Source organism: Mycteria americana, chromosome 8 (assembly GCF_035582795.1).
Source record: "Mycteria americana isolate JAX WOST 10 ecotype Jacksonville Zoo and Gardens chromosome 8, USCA_MyAme_1.0, whole genome shotgun sequence".
NCBI lineage: Eukaryota > Metazoa > Chordata > Aves > Ciconiiformes > Ciconiidae > Mycteria > Mycteria americana.
The window spans coordinates 19,552,221-19,570,117 of record NC_134372.1 but is presented as its reverse complement, the minus strand read 5'-3'; the positions used below and the strand labels follow the sequence as shown (position 1 = coordinate 19,570,117).

At 39.7% G+C, this 17,897-nt stretch overlaps 1 protein-coding gene across 9 annotated transcripts in view; it reads right to left on the bottom strand.

The window, feature by feature from the left end:
• KCNIP1 (potassium voltage-gated channel interacting protein 1) overlaps positions 1–17,897 on the bottom strand; it is a 294,312-nt gene that overhangs the window by 11,601 nt on the left and 264,814 nt on the right. For all 9 annotated transcript variants that reach the window (XM_075510018.1, XM_075510012.1, XM_075510013.1 and 6 more), the window contains 2 exons: positions 9,921–10,045; positions 1,038–1,107 (listed from right to left, as the gene is read on the bottom strand). In XM_075510018.1, coding sequence (XP_075366133.1) covers positions 1,038–1,107; positions 9,921–10,022 — 172 coding nt within the window. In that variant the 5' untranslated portion in view covers positions 10,023–10,045. The remainder of the gene's footprint in view (positions 1–1,037; positions 1,108–9,920; positions 10,046–17,897) is intronic.

Sequence of the window (17,897 nt, the reverse complement as noted above, 5' to 3'; positions counted from 1 at the left end):
CTTAAAATTTTGCATATTTGTTAAAAAAATAAATAGACTTGTTGCTTTTTATAACAAAAACAAAAGCAACCACAATAGGAAATTATAAAGTTCATACTGAAATTTAATGTAAACTTTTTATAGATGTACATCTTTGAGGTCACATGCCTTGTAAAACATAAGCAAAGTGTGTTTTATCTTCACATTTAGTTGAAAAACCACTTGTTAATGACCTTCTTAAAGTAAATGCACATGCATGCACACACACTCTTGCAGAAACTTCAGTCATCATTCCACAAGGAGTGTATTCTGCAGCTGCTACAGACTGGAATATATTCAGAAAGCCTCAACTACTGAATCTTTTACTAAAATGCCACTTAAACCCATGACTCGTTTCTTTCAATTTGAGAACAGTATCCCCACAGAACATATCCAGTTAGAAGTACATGTAGATTCTTGATGTTTTTAAGAGGCAAGAACACACATTATTTGAGAGGTTTAATACAATACTTTAATATTCCAATACATGACACCACCCTATCTTAGTCACACAAACACCAAAAATGATCATTTCGGGTAGCGAGGAGTTCACACATCAACTAAGAACTGCTTTAAGAATTTTAGGGAAGTTTTGATTAATTTGCAGGCCAAAATGAGGTCTGTGACTTTTCTGTGCTAGATACTACCTGCACAGCAGTCCAACAGCAGGGAAGCAAAAACACACCGAGGGGAAGTGATTTAGCTTTCTGACATCCAGAAAGTCAGTACAAAAAAAAAGCATCAATCCCAGTTTCTATTTTGGACTTGGGGAATAAAGAGCTGACAAGTAGGGGCAACCTTTAATGTGGGTTTGTCTATATTCTTGTGAAATAACTGTTCAAGGGGCCTAACTTAATTTTATTACCTTGATGTTTGTGTTTCTGTTTAAGATCCTGCAGAGCTTAAGCTCAATTCACATTTCTTTACAGATTATCTGAAGTAGTTTTGCAGGCAGCTGGCAGTAATGAATGTTAAGGCATGCTTCAATAAAGCCGACAGATGCAAAGTACTCCACTTACCTCCATGAGGAAAAAACTGTGCATAGATCTGTTTGAATGTCTCTTCATTAACAACCCCACTAGGACATTCCTGTTGGAAAACCAAAAAAGAAAAAAAAAAAAAGTCAAGAAAAAACCCCAGCTTGGTAAAGGTTCATTTGCAAAACTCTACAAGTCCAAAGAGAGCAATTAAACAAATCACATTCCTGTTCTCACAGTGCTCTGGATGCACAGACTGTACAGCTGAAGAAATTAAAATAATTCAGACTGCAATTTCATCTTAAGCATCTCATAGACTTGGTTCACCATTATTAACATTTCTAACTGTTTTCAGCAGTGTTTAATCGCTGTTTTATACAACAACCTAGAAATGCAGCTCATGCCTTCTGTCATATGAAGCTTTCATCTAATAATCACAAATAATGTTAGTGCCAGCTAACACTTCCCTGTCCAATTCCTCCACATATACGAATTCATTAATCCTCAGCCGAAGACTATAGCCAGATACCTGACACCAGCTCCATGGAGGCTAATGGTACATACTATACTCATAAGTCCTCACAAACAAGCGTTAGTATTAGGCTGAAAAAGATTAGGTCATTTTAACCTGTTTATCCACTCAGTCTCCTGTAAACTTCTGAAAAGCCAGACTGTGCCCATGCAAATTTTCTAACCTGGCAACCTGGGGGGTTATTTTATTTTTAAGCTCTGGTACTAGAATGTAAGGCATTTCATTTCACTTGTGGTTGCTTTAAGTAAGGGCAAACACTTGGGAAGAGAGTGACAGATTTTCTGCCCTGAACTTCCTGACCTGCTAACTAGCCCCACAGGGCAGCATTCAGGAAGGGAAAAGGGGATCCCTGCCTAGAGGGCTTGCACTTGCTCTGCTACAGCTGAGCAAAATCCAAGCCATTATGGTAGTTTGGGGTAGGAGGTGCTTCCTGAGCATGTTTGGAGAGTCTGGACAGCATCTGTGAAAAGGGAGATGTAGCAGGTATGGGGAACTGGGCTCCCACGTGCTTTACCCTGTAAGTGACATCTGAACCGAGGTCCTCAGATCTTACCCAGCAGGATGCGGGACCACAGGCAATGGAAGAGACAGGTGAAAAATGGCACAAGAGCTGTCTCTGTTTTGTGAATCCTGTTTCCTAACTTTCAACTCTTTTTTTTTTTAACTTAAATTACTTGGACAATTCAAGTAAAATTCAAGAGCAAGTTTAGCTTAACTATGGTGCTTTACCACCCCCCCAACAGCTCAGTGCTGTTATAACACACATTCATGTATCACAGAGAGCCTCAGGCACTGCTATCTATGTGAAGTTTTCAATTATATAGAGTATTTCCCAGTCGATGACGCTCTTCCTCACAGATTTGCCTAGCAACCAATTTTGAAAACTAAAACAGAGCAAAACAATAACATAACCATGGCACTGATCCTTTTTCACAGAGCACAGAATTAGGTACAGAAAAGTCAGCCTTCTCCCACATTCAGAAATACCAACTGGCAGAGACACCGTGGGTCCGTCCCCTGCTGCAGGCATTTGACCCCATTCACAGAAATTTAAGCTCCTCAGCCCCAGCTGAGGCAGTGTGTCACATGGAGGGAAGAGGGAGCAAGAGCACTGCCACTCCTGATACTGAAGATGGATTATCTGAGTAGGTTAACTCAGAATCTCTCATGAAACTGGTGCATATATCTTGGTTTGATGCTTATGATTAAGCTGAAGGCCAGATTTGGGATCAAGAAAGTTAATCAGTTACTGGCAGTGTACTCACCCCCTGCTTTCCTCTTTCTGTGTCGTACTATGATTGCTGTCCCATTTTAATACAAGTGTTTAATAACACTTCAGGAAGTAGTTTCACAGATCTATAGTCCTTTGCACAAGGAATCACCAGCTTTCAGTTTTTGGAACCTGACTCCTACTACCTTGCCTGATAGCCCTGAATTCCTGCATAGAGAGAGCAAGCAAACAGTTGATCCCGATGCTTTTTCTACCTGCCACTTGTGATTTTGTAGATCTTCCCTTTGTTATCTCTTTTCTAGGCTGAAGCATCCCACCCTGAGAAGCATGGAAGACACTGAGCATCCTTTGACCATCCCTTCTCTGCATCTTTGTATTTCCACCGTACCCTTTTTGAGACAGCAGCCCAGGACTGCAAGCCACATTCAAGATGCCGGTACATCATTCATTCATCCTGCAGCATAATGGTGTTCTCTCCATGTTTCTCTGTTCTTTTCCTAATAAATCCTAATTGGAATTATTGGAGAAATGGGATGGAAGCTGTTTTCAATAATGTTTTCCGATCTTTTCAATAATGCTAAGGCTAATCCAGTCTGTTGAATAACCCTGGCTAGTTTTCAGGCAGTGTATGACATTTTCCTCCTGGATTTACCTTCTAAAGTAATGGAAATTCATTTAAGAGTTCATTGTTCTGCACCAACACATCTACGAGGGCCACGCCTCTGTGCAGACTGAGATGTTGTGGTACCACAAGCAAGCTTGGGGATGAACAGAAATGAGTTTGAAAGAGCACTGAGCTGCACAGCCTTTACATCCAAACACATTACTGCCACATTACGCTATCTGGAATACGCCTGCTACACTACATGATGCTGTTGAGGTGGAAAGCCCCTAATCTCCCTATAATTCTGTGCTTGGCCTGGACTTCATTAAAGAGCAGGCTTGGGAGTGTGTGTCATGGCCCTAGGTAGGTTTGCAAAGCAAGGCAGAAGCCAGTACTGCTCTAGTTACTCACTACTGGCAGCCTGGGACTGCCATAGATGCATACGCTCACTGCCTGTTACACTCCACTCTGCAGATCCAAGACAGACAAATGCTTATTCTGGTAGCATTACAGGTTGTTGAATTTGAGATGAGTAAACTTACGAAGTCTAAGAAAATCCCTTTGAATTGGTGACACAAAAAGCTGGAGTAAGATTCAAGTCTATGACTTATTTATTGATGAGTTCTTTAGACACCTTTTAAGAACAAGAAGGACTTTGACAAGAAATTCTTCCACCATGAAAAGTCTATAAAGGTAAAAAGGCATTTTTTTCAAGCCTCTGATCTGCCAGCATCACCTACTGCAGATGTGCATTCACTAACCATGGAAAAGGACAGAATGAACAAGAGAAATCACTTTATCCTGTGCAAGTCACGGAAGGAGAGTAAGGAGGGGTACTTCAGGAGATATCAGAGGCAGTTTCTTAATCACAAACCTGTTCGCTATTGAAGTTAGGGTGATTAGATCTGAGTTCCTTCCTCCAATGCAGAAGAAATCCTGTTGTCTTCTACCCACTATTTGGGTAGAAAACCATCAGTGATTTGGGATAGATTTGAGCTAAATAAAGAATAATTTGTTGCTTGAAAAGTCCTAAAATTATCTTTTACTCTATGTCTTCATGTCCTGACAACTGTCCTTCCACTGGTTATGTTTAAGTGTCCCAAATAAAACCCAAACCTGGCACTGTGGTCTTGACCTCACCAGGGCTACCCCTTCTCCGGCGTCAGTGTTTAAGGCTTGTTCCACAGCAAGAGGATGAAAAGACCAACTGGACTATCTAAAGCCAGTGGCTGCAGGACCAGACCTTGGGTTTTTATTTACAGACAAAACTTGCAAAACTTTCTAATTCTGTACGGCAAAATTCCTCGTTAGATGAGTATCCTCAAAATGTTCCAAAGCTCCTAATAAAACAGCCATTGCCTGGTTTCTTTGTCGTGAGAAATGTGGTTACTTTTTCATCTATCGTGCCACTTCTAATAAGCTAGAAATCTTTAAAAGAAGAGTAATTAATAGAAGGTAATAGCGACCATCAAAAGTATTCTCCCAAAGTTCATGTTTCATAAAGCTTGTAATTTAATGTACATTAAATAAATAATCTGATATTTATTTATGGTATCTTTTAATCATAGATCAGACCAAGTACCCTATCAACAGCCATTCTTGAGTAGAAATTTTCTCTTGTTCACTGGAGTGCTGCTACTCCAAGACCCACACTGGGTCTTTGCAGAACTTCTGAGTATTTGACCAAATTGTCATTCTTTTTAAAACCAAACCTAGCATAGCACCTAACCATCCTTTCCAGCAGAGTGCTACTGGCCAAACACACGAAGTGAAGATGTATATATTTCTCTCATCTTGATAAATACAACTATTATCTTCACTAAGAACCATCACTTCACACGTTTAAAGATAGTTTATAAATGTAGGGACTGTTCATTATTTTCTCTATACTTTCTATAACGCTGTATTAATAGCCCTTGTTTACTAAGAGCCCCAGCCCACCACTAGCAACCCTGAGAACGAAGTTTAAGTCTGCGAAGGGCAGGCACAGAGGAGAAGCTGCTGCTGCAGGCACTCTCCTTGCAGAGGCAAAGTCTCCTGTAGCAGTTTTGGCCATTGTGCCTGATTAAATTTTCTGAATTTCCACATGATCCTTATTGCTTCTGATGCTCCATCTGGAAATCAAATGAAAGTTTGCATCAAACCTCCAGGATTGCTAGGGAGAGGCAGCGCTGACACTGATCAGCCTGTTTAGCTCTCTATAACTGGATTGCTTTCAGACACATATGCTAGTACCAATTCATTTGCACTTAATTGATCACAATTTTGTTTTTATAAGAGTCAAATAATGCTCAAGAGGCCTCATTAGTGCTACAGTATGACTTAATACAGCTGACTCAAAAGAAATCTCTCTTGTGAAAAGGAGCAGGTAAGCTTAATGTAGTTTAAATTCCACTGAAGACAAAGGTTTACTCATTCAAGAAAAATTTCTCAGCAGTATGAAAAAGCACAGTCCTTCACCATAACATTCGTAAGGCCTTCCTTCGATGGCAGGGGGGTAGATTTCAGGTAAACACCTCTCATTTCTTCAACCTATGAATTCTTTTAAAATGTCCATCAAGAACAGTGAACATTTTTTTGTATTGTTGTCAAGCACATAAACAACTCCTCATTCTCAAAAAGCTAACTATTGAGCATTGGCATTGACAGCATGAGTCATATATATGAATCTACCCTCTCAGACTTCTTTTAAAATACTAAACCACAAAGGAGCTGAATCCACCTTAAAAAAAAAAAAAAAAAAAAAAAAAAATCAAACAAAAGTTGCACTTGCTGTTCTTTCTTCTGCTGGAATCAGAAATTAACTTCATTGATTGCTTTCAAAGATGTGCAATGCAGACAAGCAGGGATCAGCAGCAGAACTGAAGTGGGGCTAAACATAAGTTGCCCATCAGACTGTTCTCAGCTAACTTGGCCAGAACATGAAAAGGAGTACTCAGGGGGTCATATTTGGCTAAACCAGAGGTATTAAGTTAGCTGACCACAGACAGACTCTAACATATTCTCCTTCAAGATCCACAATCCAGATTTGCATCTCTAAGCATTCACACATCCCGTGTATTTTGTTGCTCTTACTACGTTCTCCCAGTTTGGAGATATTTTGGGGATTATTAAAGTATCAGAACATTTCTACTTTGCTCATACCACTTGCTTTAGTCTCCAAAAATCTGATTTGTTACAGATGATTACATCTTATACTACACTCCATTACAGATTTGCTAAAATATTCACACTAAAGCAAGGTAAGAATGTCTCCAACAGCCCCTCAGTTATTTGGGTTGTCCGTTTTCTGATTTAGAATTAGAAAATTAGCCCTTGCAGCTAACAACCATTTCCCCTAACAGCACAGAACCCGCCTGAATTGAGAAAAAAATCCCATAAAAATGCCAATCCTTTTAAATCCATGCATTCCGTTCCAAAGAATGTAAGTCATTAGAAACATGGTCTAAATGGGAGGTATTGAATTACTGAGCTCAAACCTCTGTCATTGTTGGCCACTTCATTAGTCATCAATTTAAATCTTGAAAATAGTTTCTCATTCTCCTCCCTCCCGTTCCATAAGTGTTATCCAAACTTTACTCCTCTGGGGAGTGGAAACTTTCTTCTAATTCCAGCCTATGCCTATTCATGGCCATTTTGTTCCTGTGCCAATATTGTCTTTCAGCTCAAACAATTATCTCTCCTGATGTATATGTATATTTTATTTTGTTAAGCTAAGCCGAGGCAAGGTCCACCAGAGGTTGTGCTGGTTTTTGCCATCTCTGTTACCTTGCTTTTGCAGAACCACAGCCAAAGCAATCAGGCCAAATGGCTTGTGTTACTCTGGCTCCAGCCTGACAGCAGCTAACTCCAAGATGCAAAACACACTGTTCCGCATAACGCAGAATGCGCCTTGGGGACAGAGATAACTGCTAAGATTAAAGTGAACTTTTGGGCTTGGCATCAAGAGGTGTTGGACAACAGCACCCTTCCACAACTTGAAAAGAAAGTTTAAGTCAAAGAGAGAGGGACATTTAGCCAGGCAGCAAGGCCACTGGCCTGGTTAGTGTGCTCTGCTTCTCTGGAGTGGCAAAGGACCTGAATTTGGTGGAAGCCTCTGTCAGTCTGGTGCAGAAACACCAGACCTGACCAGTGACACACTGGGAACAGACTGGGAAGGTTTGGAGGGAGTGGGGAAACAGATTTCAGAGATGAAGAAAGAACAGGAATAAAAATACTGATAATTAGGACCCTGGTCAGCTGGGACACTAGTCTAGAGGCTACCCCAGGCTGTGCTGAACTGCCTTTGGCCGAACACCAGCCACGTTCATGAACACCCAACCTTCAGCTCCTGTGACTGCAGCCAGGCTGAGCAGGGCCTCATTCCCTCCATGTCCCTTACAAGTGCCTGTAAATGGCCCTATGATAATCCAGGTGTTGCCTCATGATTAAACAGGATTCTGTGCAATCACTAAGAGCAAGCAGTAAGTACAAGCCAGAGAGGAAAATGACTGTATTCCTATCCCACAGGGATTTTGAATCTCCAGATGGCACTGTAACATCATCCCAAAAAGCAGACGGTTCGGTACAATAGCAAATATGGTAACAGCTGAGTTAGTTTGCCTGCTGTGCATAATTACTCATCCCATTGAAACCATGATTTACAGGCTACAAATGCTAAAGCTGCCCTTTCATTTCAATTTAAACCTTAGATATTAAAGCTTCATACATATTGTGTGCATAGCAGCTGGAGGAAAACAGACTGCTTTGTCCTAACAACCTGATATAAAGCAAGATCTTGCCAGCACTGCCAATTAATACCAAGACCTTCAGCGAGGTCTTATGAAAGGGTTTAGGTCACAAGTTAAATGCACTTGTCTATCATTACTCTTGCCCTGGGAGATAATGCCTCTGTACTGCAAAGCGATAGCAAAATTGGAAGGGGCAAGAAGTAAATGTCAGATCTGCTGAGAGAGTTGCAAGGCTGCCTCTCTGTTTTGCATTGTAGCTGCCAACACAGCCAGCTCCTCCTCTCAGCATGGAGCAGTGCTCTCCCATGCAGGATTCCCACGAAACGCAGCAATACACAAGGCGTTTCAGAGGTCTTAGCAAAACACAGCAGCTAAGAACTCTCTGAGTTTAGTCTCCCACTGTAGGCAATTATGTCGTATTATACTGTACGTTAACTTGTCAAGCTCTGTCTCAAAAGCCGTATGATTTCTTGCTGACTGACTAAAGCATGAAGAGATTTCAGAATATCAGTCTTCAGTGGTTAGAAAACTTCACACATGAAATGACCTCCTATGTGCAGCAAAGGCTGTACAAATACAACACATGCACCAAACAGAAAAATATAGAAAGCTGAGCTATGCCTTGGCCCACTTCAGTGAGCGGTGAAATAAAGGATGAAATGACCACACTCCTTGGAGAAGTCCAAGTATACACTGGAGATGCAATTCAATCAAATTTCAAGAATCTGTCAAAAAGAAAGGCCCTTCTCAATGTCCAGCAGGTTTCCCTCAACACTGCCTCTATTTAAGGTAGCTCAGCTTTCTTTTGGCAAGTTTTTACCCAATAGACTTGACTTCCAAGAAATTTCAGCATTTCACTGTGACAGTAGCGGAAATGCTGGAGCTGTCCTGCAAGACGACTTAAAAACCACACTGTGTTTACTGAGCTAGCTCGATACTGATCTATTAATCATCATAAGAACATCAGCTGGCACGAACCACCTGGGTGACTAAATCCAGACCCTCAGGCAACCATGTAATGAGCATTCATTCTTCAAGGTCCATAAAACATCTGCTCCGTGTAGCCTCAGAATTCCCTATCTGTTTCTATTTATTATGATGAATCCCTAAGAGGCAGCAGGAGGTGACCTAGAAGCTGAGGCTCACAGAACCGCAGACTCCCTGCTACCAGGGAGAGTATGGCTGGAACGGTGGTTCACAAAGACGAGCATGGTGCTGTTCTGTGCACGCAGTCATGCCAACTGGCACGTTTACTGCTTTCACCTAAATCTGTAGCCTCTCTCTTGTCTCCTCAGTCTTGATACCCGTTTACTTTTGATTTCTTTTTGGCTCCTGCCACTCCAGCCTTATTCCCTACTTACACCGAACATTATAGTCCTAATGTGCTCTAAATAACATCCTACTACAAGAGCAAGATTTCTCCAGCTAGAGAAAGGATAAAAAAGCATCCTGGGTAGCTAATCACAAGCAAACAGTACCACTCATATTTGAACATGAAGAACGGACAGCAAGAATTAAATAAGTAACCATAAAAACATTATCCAGTTATCTTGAAGTACTGGCACAGTTAAGGAAATTGCAGTGTACTTACTAACATTTGGGGAACAAATTTAATGAGAGTATTATGTGCTGAATATTCATCCAAACCCAGTTTTAGGCAGATTACCGTGTCATAAATATTAGATGGAGAGGCAGATTGTGCTCATTTTGCTGTGGTAGGGAAGATCTAGCACAAAACTCCTAATCGTTAGCAGGGGAATGATACAAAAAGCAGCTGAGCAGTTGAGGCTGGTGGGGACATACATATTAGACTTGGTATTGTTCTTACATTTTTAAATCCTCTGTAAAGCACTTGAAGTTCTCTTTTAGTGAAATTGGTTTGTGCTTCAAGCTGTTCCAGTCCTTCGGGTCTATGGCACACCGTAGTCATTTCTAATTCATCTTCAATTTTATCTGAAAGACAAGACAGGAAAATATTTATTTTGGTTGTTACCTTTGCTCTATTAACATGATGGATAGGACAGACTGGATTTCAAGAATAATAGAGAAAAAAGAAACCACCAACAGAACTGATCTGTATAACTGTTTTCAACCTCTTGAAAGCAAAATAAAAGCTATACGAGTAAAGCAATAGCTCATATTTCTTACTGGGCTGCCAATTAGCTCCCCACTCACAAAGCCAAAACTGGTGGTGAGAACAGAAGGGCAGGCAGCAGATACGTTGCTCCAAAAGGCAACACCAGATATTTCTTATCTAAATATTGAAACAGCATGGAAGAATAGGCCTTTCAAAGTACTAGCTTTAAAAAAAGCTGTGCAAATATAAGTGAGAGAGCAGACATGCTTAAGCATATTAGACAATGACATTATACTGAGGGTAAACAGTGAGGGTAACTCTTCTGTGTGCTAACCAAAAGGCTTGCTACAAAGACACTAAAGGTCACTTTAATCCTAGGAGAAATTCAAATGATGTCCACAGTTGCTGAATCTGTAATGAATCAAGCCTGCATTTGCATAGACTTTTTGGGAAAACAGATAAGCAATTAAAAATACTTATGTGCATTTTATTCAAGAGATCGCTCTCCCAACAAGGAAGAAAAGTACTCGAGACATATCACATCCTGTATTACCGTAATCTCACCTCTTTTTTGATGAATGTTTTTACCTGTCAAGTCCATTTCCCCAGCAGTATAAGTAATGCCCAAATATATACAGATGCTGAGTGTAAGTCAATTTGAGATTCTTTAAACTTCAAGGACCAGATGCAGGTTTCAGCTGACATGAAAATCCCATCTACATCCAGAAGCTGGTTGGCATAAAAGCTAACACTCCTCTTATTATCAAAACTGCACAACTTTTGGCCTGTAAACATGTTTTAGGTTATTGGGCTCAAGTATAATATAGTAATTCCTGCTGAAAGACAAGGATTTCACAAGAAATGTGCAGGAGAATGGACTAACTCTGAATAGAGAAAGGCATGAATTCAGAGCAGACTGGCTCAGTGAAAGAACAGACCAGAATAAAGCTATCTTTTCATAAGTTAATTAATTCTGTACATATATATGAAGGTTATTAAGGGAGGACACACTGAGTGATAATGGTTAATTAACATTAGTTCATTGTTTCAGTACTAAGAAATCAGTTTGAATATTGGTGAATTCAGGATGAGCCATCCTCCTAATCCTCTGTTTGGAGTTTCAGTCAGCATTTGTGGGGCTTGAGCCGTGAAAATACATGCCTAAATACTGTGCTCAAGGTCCCTTGCACAGTAAGGGAATAAAGGCAAGAGACTGTAATAGCATGGGACAGGAGAGTATCACAACCATTTATGATGCAGAAAAAAATTACTGAACGCTGGCAAATGGCCAGAAGAGGCCCGAAGGAGACACCTTCTCCACAAAAAGAGAAAAAGAAGAGTCTAGAAATTATAGCTCCTGTTAGAAGAAAGGAGATGGAAAAGGATGTCTGCTACAGGAAAAAGAATAGATAATGTGAAATAAAGGGGGAAAGCCATTTTCTTTGAAAGAGAACATATACCACAGAATGAAGGAACGCAGAAGAAGCTGTAGAGAGAGAAAAAAGTGGGGAAGAAATTCCTTCAAATGAGGGAAGGGGAATGAGTGGTTGAAAAAAGGAGAGGAAATCCATTTACAAGGGAGCCAGGCTAGGGAGACTCATCACTAATCCATACATTGTATAGGAAATACCTTTTTGTTTACCTTTGGTTAACCATAAGTTACCTAAAACCCTTTACAAAATGCACATAACCCCAGACTCCTTCCCCTGCATTTCCCTGCTGTCCCCCACCCCAATGCAATAGGCAGTTTACACATGACCTTGATAGTTGTTTCAGTTTTCCATTGGGAGCCATGCATTTTATGCTGTGCAGTATATAAGCAAGTTAGGCTCTAAGCCTTTCTCTGCTCTGTAACCAGTTAAACATGCCTAGGTTTTCACTGACATTTCCTATTGATTGAGTCACCCTAAAGTTATTTAGAATTTCAGTCCATGTAAAATATAAGTGTAAGATACTGGCCATCTAGCCTTTATATCCTGTAATACAATTCAACGGGGGGGAATCGATGCATTCTCATGTAAGTGGTGAGGCGAACGAGGGAAGCCAGCCTGTTGGATTACTCTCATACTTGGTTTTATTTACAGTCCTACAATGCATCTGTTCACATGGTTTATACAGAGGCAGGAAAGATCCAGCTGAGAAAAGTCATGCTGTCTGCAAAAGCATTTTAATATGACTAATTTTTTGTGGGTATTTTATTTGCCATATATTTCTTAAGCAACTAGTTTTACAAAACACTTATTGGAATTTGTGTTAGTATTCTAAAAACCAAGTAATTAAAGAAAAAGGTCTCGCTCATGGAAGACTTGCTCTATAGCTCCATGATAGTTTTAAACAAAATCTGCAGAATTACAGCTTAAAACTCGTAGTTCTTAGGCTTATCCAGATGTCCTTTATATAAGCAGACCCCAAATTAGGGTCTTGGAATTATTTTTTCAAAATATTCTTGAATAAAATATTACTTGGTGAACATTGTAATTTAATAATGATATATTGTCTTTTGACAATACTAGCCTCATTCAGTGAATCATTATTTCAAAAGACTGCAATTCATCTTCTTCAGCTTGTCCTGCAAGAATGGGTTTTTCCAACAATCAGTTCATGAGCTGTGGTCCCACAGGGCAGATATTTCTATGTTAAAAATAAGCCAGATTACCGTTGTAGATTTGATTCTATTTCCCATGCTGAGAAATGTGGCTCTTTATAACAAACTGCAGAAAGGAAATTATGAAAAATTCTTCCCTTTCTAAAGGAGGAAAGGGAAGAATTTTTCTATTTTTTTCTATTTTTTCTATTTTTTCTATTTTTTCCTATTTTTTCTATTTTTCTATTTTTTCTATTTTTCTATTTTTTCTATTTTTCTATTTTTTCTATTTTTCTATTTTTTTCTTTCTATTTTTTCTTTCCGTTCTCTATTCCAGAACCAGCATTAATCTCTGCCTCTGAAGAGAATCTGATGGTTCCCTGTGGGTTAATCTTTTCATCTGCTTCCTCGTCCTTTCCCAAGGGAAATACTTTAAAACCGAGGAAAAAAAACTTGTGAAGCTTTAGAGCTGGCCAAGGGGGCACTGAAAATGACACCAGACCAACAATTTTCCAGTAAACACACTCTAAAAATGGTAGAAATTGCTCCTTCAGTGGAACATGCCCTGATGCAACAGAGCAGCCCTGGGCATTTCTTGGAGCCTCACTGCAGAAAATAAATACAAGAAAGACTTACTAGGTCATTTTGTCTATCACTTGCCAACAGAGCTATTTTCCATGGTGTTTCATGACAATATCTGTTTTAAAAGATAAAACTTATTTTAGGAGTAACTACTTCACATTAATAGGCCTCACAGATCAAACATTCCCTCCCTTGTGTTCATCAGATATTTACATTTAAACTTTTCTCAGTTGTCATCCCGTATTCAAAGATTTCCCTCCAGCAACGTCCCTGTTCAGCCCTCTTCCCTTCCTGGTGAAAGCCCGCAGTGGGTGTAGCACAGACCTCAGAGCAGGGGGAGACCTGTAGCCGGAGACCTAAGGACGCAAACTGCTCTTCTGTGCAAATCTGTTGTTTCCAACTCAATAGTCCCCACCCCCCACAAAGATTTTTTTTGTTATTATTTGTTTCCATTCAGTGTTTTCTTTTAAGTCAACTCTTTTAAACCGTTTTCTTCCATTCTCTGACACCCTATAAATTAACCACAGTAACCTCAGTGGCAAAAAAGGAGATTGTCACTTCCTCATCTGCCCTTGCCTTTTACCATATATACTGTATTTCCTCTTATTTACATTTTCATTATCACACTGGCTTGGTCCCTCCCAGCACTTCAGGGATGTCATTGTATGAAATACGAGCCCTTGCATTTATAAACACTGCAATTTTATTTAACTGAAGCTCACTTCATGGTAGCGAGTGCAAGCAAAAGTGTATTTACATAGATACACACATGCAAATTTAAAGTTTTATTAGCATGATGTTAAGATATTTTATCTAATACCATGTTCTTCCTCAGTTTTGCCTTGTTTACAGCTTTCTGAACACCCTGAGAGATTTGAGCGTGGCAAACAGGTACACCACCAGTTTAAAGTTAATTTTCTTCTTCAATTTGCAAGTGCACGAACAGACCTAGGGACTGACTGCAGACACTGCAAGGGATGTGCATGGTCATGTCCACAGCTCAGGTGACATGTGTGACCAGCCACAGCAGAGATGAGATACAGCTGTTGCTTAGAGCATCCCTTTTGAGCTGGAACTAAGCCCTGCCCTGCTCAGTGGAGATACCCGCCTCACAGTCTGGGTACCAAACAGCTGATTAGTGAGCACCGCACCTTAGCAAATAGGTCCAAATTTATTATTCTGGATCTCAAAGCACTATTTTTTCTTTTTTGTTGTTGGGTTATCTGTGCTTACCAATTAGGTGGACTCAGTAACTAAAGCAGGAGGTTTCTCCTGCTTGCATGTACTGATAAATGAGAATTTTTTTTTTTTTTTTTTTTTAGCTCCAGCACCTGTTGAAATCATCCCTGGATTAATATTAATCCCTTCCATGCCAGATGGCTGCAGCAAGTTGTGTCCTAGGCTGAAGATCACATGCACCATTTAGCTGGAGCAGAACATGCTTGTGCATTTGCTTAGCTGTTTTTCTTGCAATGTGTCTCAACTAGAGGAATGGGAAGTAGCACCTTCTGATTTAGAATTTGCCTCTGGCCATAGTTTTATGGCTGTTTTAATAGCAGGGTATGAAGTCTGGGTCTGGTAGAAGCACCTGTGGTAATCTTACTCCAAAGTAGGTCCAGGATATAATTATTACTTAATTTTGCATTTTCGTGCAAAACATCATCGCTATTTGCTTAGCCCATAGGATAGGCACATTTTGTATATCAGACAAAATAAATAGTGGCTTCACTTTACAAAGAAAAATAATCCTGACATACTTGCATGCACGTGCATATTTTATGGATTGTTGCTAATGAAAGATATTGTATTTCATTTCTCTGCTGCTTGCTCAAGAACAGAGAATTAATTTTCATTAGAGTAGATCAATATTTTAACTGAATACACTTTGGAAATTACTTAACGAGGCTTGGTTTATACATCCTTTCATATTTCTTCTAATTTTACCTTTTGTTATCTTTAAAATTTGAAGATTTCCATACTTAAACTGCCTGCAAACGGCCCTGCATTGCACTGCTGTAAACTTCGCTGAACAGAATTTGCATTTCTCCAAGTGATAAACTGGAGTAACTTAAACCTATTCATGTAAAAGCGGTCTTGTACATCTACATGCCTACGGACAAAATCGCTTCATCATTGAGGAAAACAGATTTTCAACCACAGCTGGGTACTTCTCTCCATGTCAGAACCAGGCAGAGGGACTCAGTCCTTCCCTTACCCATGGTAAAGACAAGAAATCTATTGATTTTGAAGGAAAACAAGCTGCTCCAATATTTCACTTTTCCAGATCTTTCTGTTCCATTGGACACAGGCACATTTATCTGCCATGCTATGGAAAACATTGTTTCATTGTCAATTTATCTCAAAAATACATAGGTAACATAAGGCACATCCAGGACAGCTAGATGAACTAAGGCACTGCCCAAAACGAGTTCCTAAATGTGCAATGCCCGATAGAGACCCAGTCAGTAACTTGCCAGCACTATCAGCAGAAGGCAGATAATGTGCCACAGTCAGCACGGAAGTCAAGTCCTAAAATCCTCTGTTGACAGCACATCTTATAGTATTCACTTTAGCGACCTATTTCCATACAAAAACATCTAATCAATATTCTTCAGATCCAACAATCCTTTCCACAGAAGTGGAACAGATTAAGTTTGTCACAGATAATGCCAAAGTTGTATTTGTGTGCTATAAAATAGGAAACAATTGTGTGTTATTTACCAGCTGCTTTCTTGGGTCTGGTTGTGAACAGTCATCGGGCCCAAATTTATTAACCTGCCTGTCCTTCCTCTTGCTGGCAGCTGCCTCTACACAAGCAACATCTTGCACAAAAGCACAGGGTTGGTTTCACTGGGCCAAACTCACTTGTGAAACACAAGAAACAAACACCTTTCCCACAGTGGCCACCTAAAAAATACTGCAGTGTTTCCAGCCCTCCAAGCTATGTGCCTGGCAAATGAGCTATAGTGATGCCTCATTATATCGTTAGGGCTGGCCAAGGACAACCCAAGGCCTAAAACATAGTTTAAAGGGAGGGTGAAAATGATGATTTTATAAAAATGAAAATGACCCTATCCCCTGCTTCCAAAGGCTGCAAGGTGAAACTCTGTAACACCAGGCTCCATGGCTAATGGGAGGATTTTGAAAACATACTGTTTATAATAAATTCACTTTTTGTTAAAGAAAAAAAATCAAGATGCAAAATACAGCTAATGTGCCCAGTGTTAGTTATAAAACTGACAAGTATTAGATGAAATGGGTAATTTTACAAATACAGCAGAAGAGGATTAAATTATGTGCAAGAATTATTAGACTGCATCTTATTTTTATTAAAAAAAAAATTAGCTATATTTTAGGAGCAAGGACCTGAAGAAAAAATTAACTCTAGTTTGTCCACAACATCTTTTAAATTAATCTCCAGACAGAATACTTGCTTGGCCAGATTTCATAGGAAATGGAACCTGCCCGTGGGAAACCAATTGCAAATATTTGCAAATTTTATGAAGAGAAATAACTAAAGGCCTGAGTCCATAAATGCTCATTACAGCAGAAAGTGATGGGAATGGGAGTCAGGCAAGAGCTGTATTACTGATGCAGACCCCGTACATTGGCTTCAGCATTCCCTCCATTGGTGTAAGCAGAAGCTGTAGGAAATACTGCTTTTGTGAAGTCCTTTGAGGTCTGTGGTCCCTGGGGCAAAGGCAGGTACCAAGTACAGCTCCACTATCTGGAACCATCAAAAATATTTTTGTGCAGTTCCATGTGCTTCCACCAAGACAAAATCTAAGTGTTATCCTTTAAGCGACCCCATCTGGCAAATACAAATCAACAAGACTAACACAGCAGACAATGAGAATCCTGTGGACTTGTTCCTGCTGACATTCCCAGAATGACAGCTCAGATGGAACTCGAAAATGTATCTGCACATCTATGAACCCTAAAAAAGGGTTAACTAAAATTGGCTTATGGCAAACATCAATTAAAAAAATGGCACTAAGATACCTACTGAAGTATCAAATATTAAACACATTTAATTGAACTTGAAGAGTCCTTTATTAATAAATTATTATTATTATTAATATAACTGCCTGGCTGGAAAGATCAATTTCCAAACCAAAGGGACTCTCCAGCCAATAAAACAAAAAGGAATTGATGTCTCCTTATCCACTCTCTTTTCCTGAAATGATTCTTTGACTCTTTCAGTTCCATTTTCACCACTAAATCTGCAACATCAAATCCATTACACAATCAGTCAAGCTTAACAAGGGTGTTCTGCCTGTGTGAACCTGGAACAACACCAGTTGCAGAGAAAAGCTACATGAAAACCCAACACTGAATAAAATTCTGAGATTAAAAAATATAATAGAATGTTACGATTTCTTGGCTAATCCTTGCAATGATCTACGCAAAATGTCATGTATAAATAATTTCCTCTGCCTCTATACTACTATAATTAGTTTCACAGTTGTACATAGAGAAACTAGAACAAGGTTATACTCTGAAAAAGGAGGTGCAGGAATAGTTTGAGGCCACGGGTGCCTCCAAAATGTCTTTCTGGCACA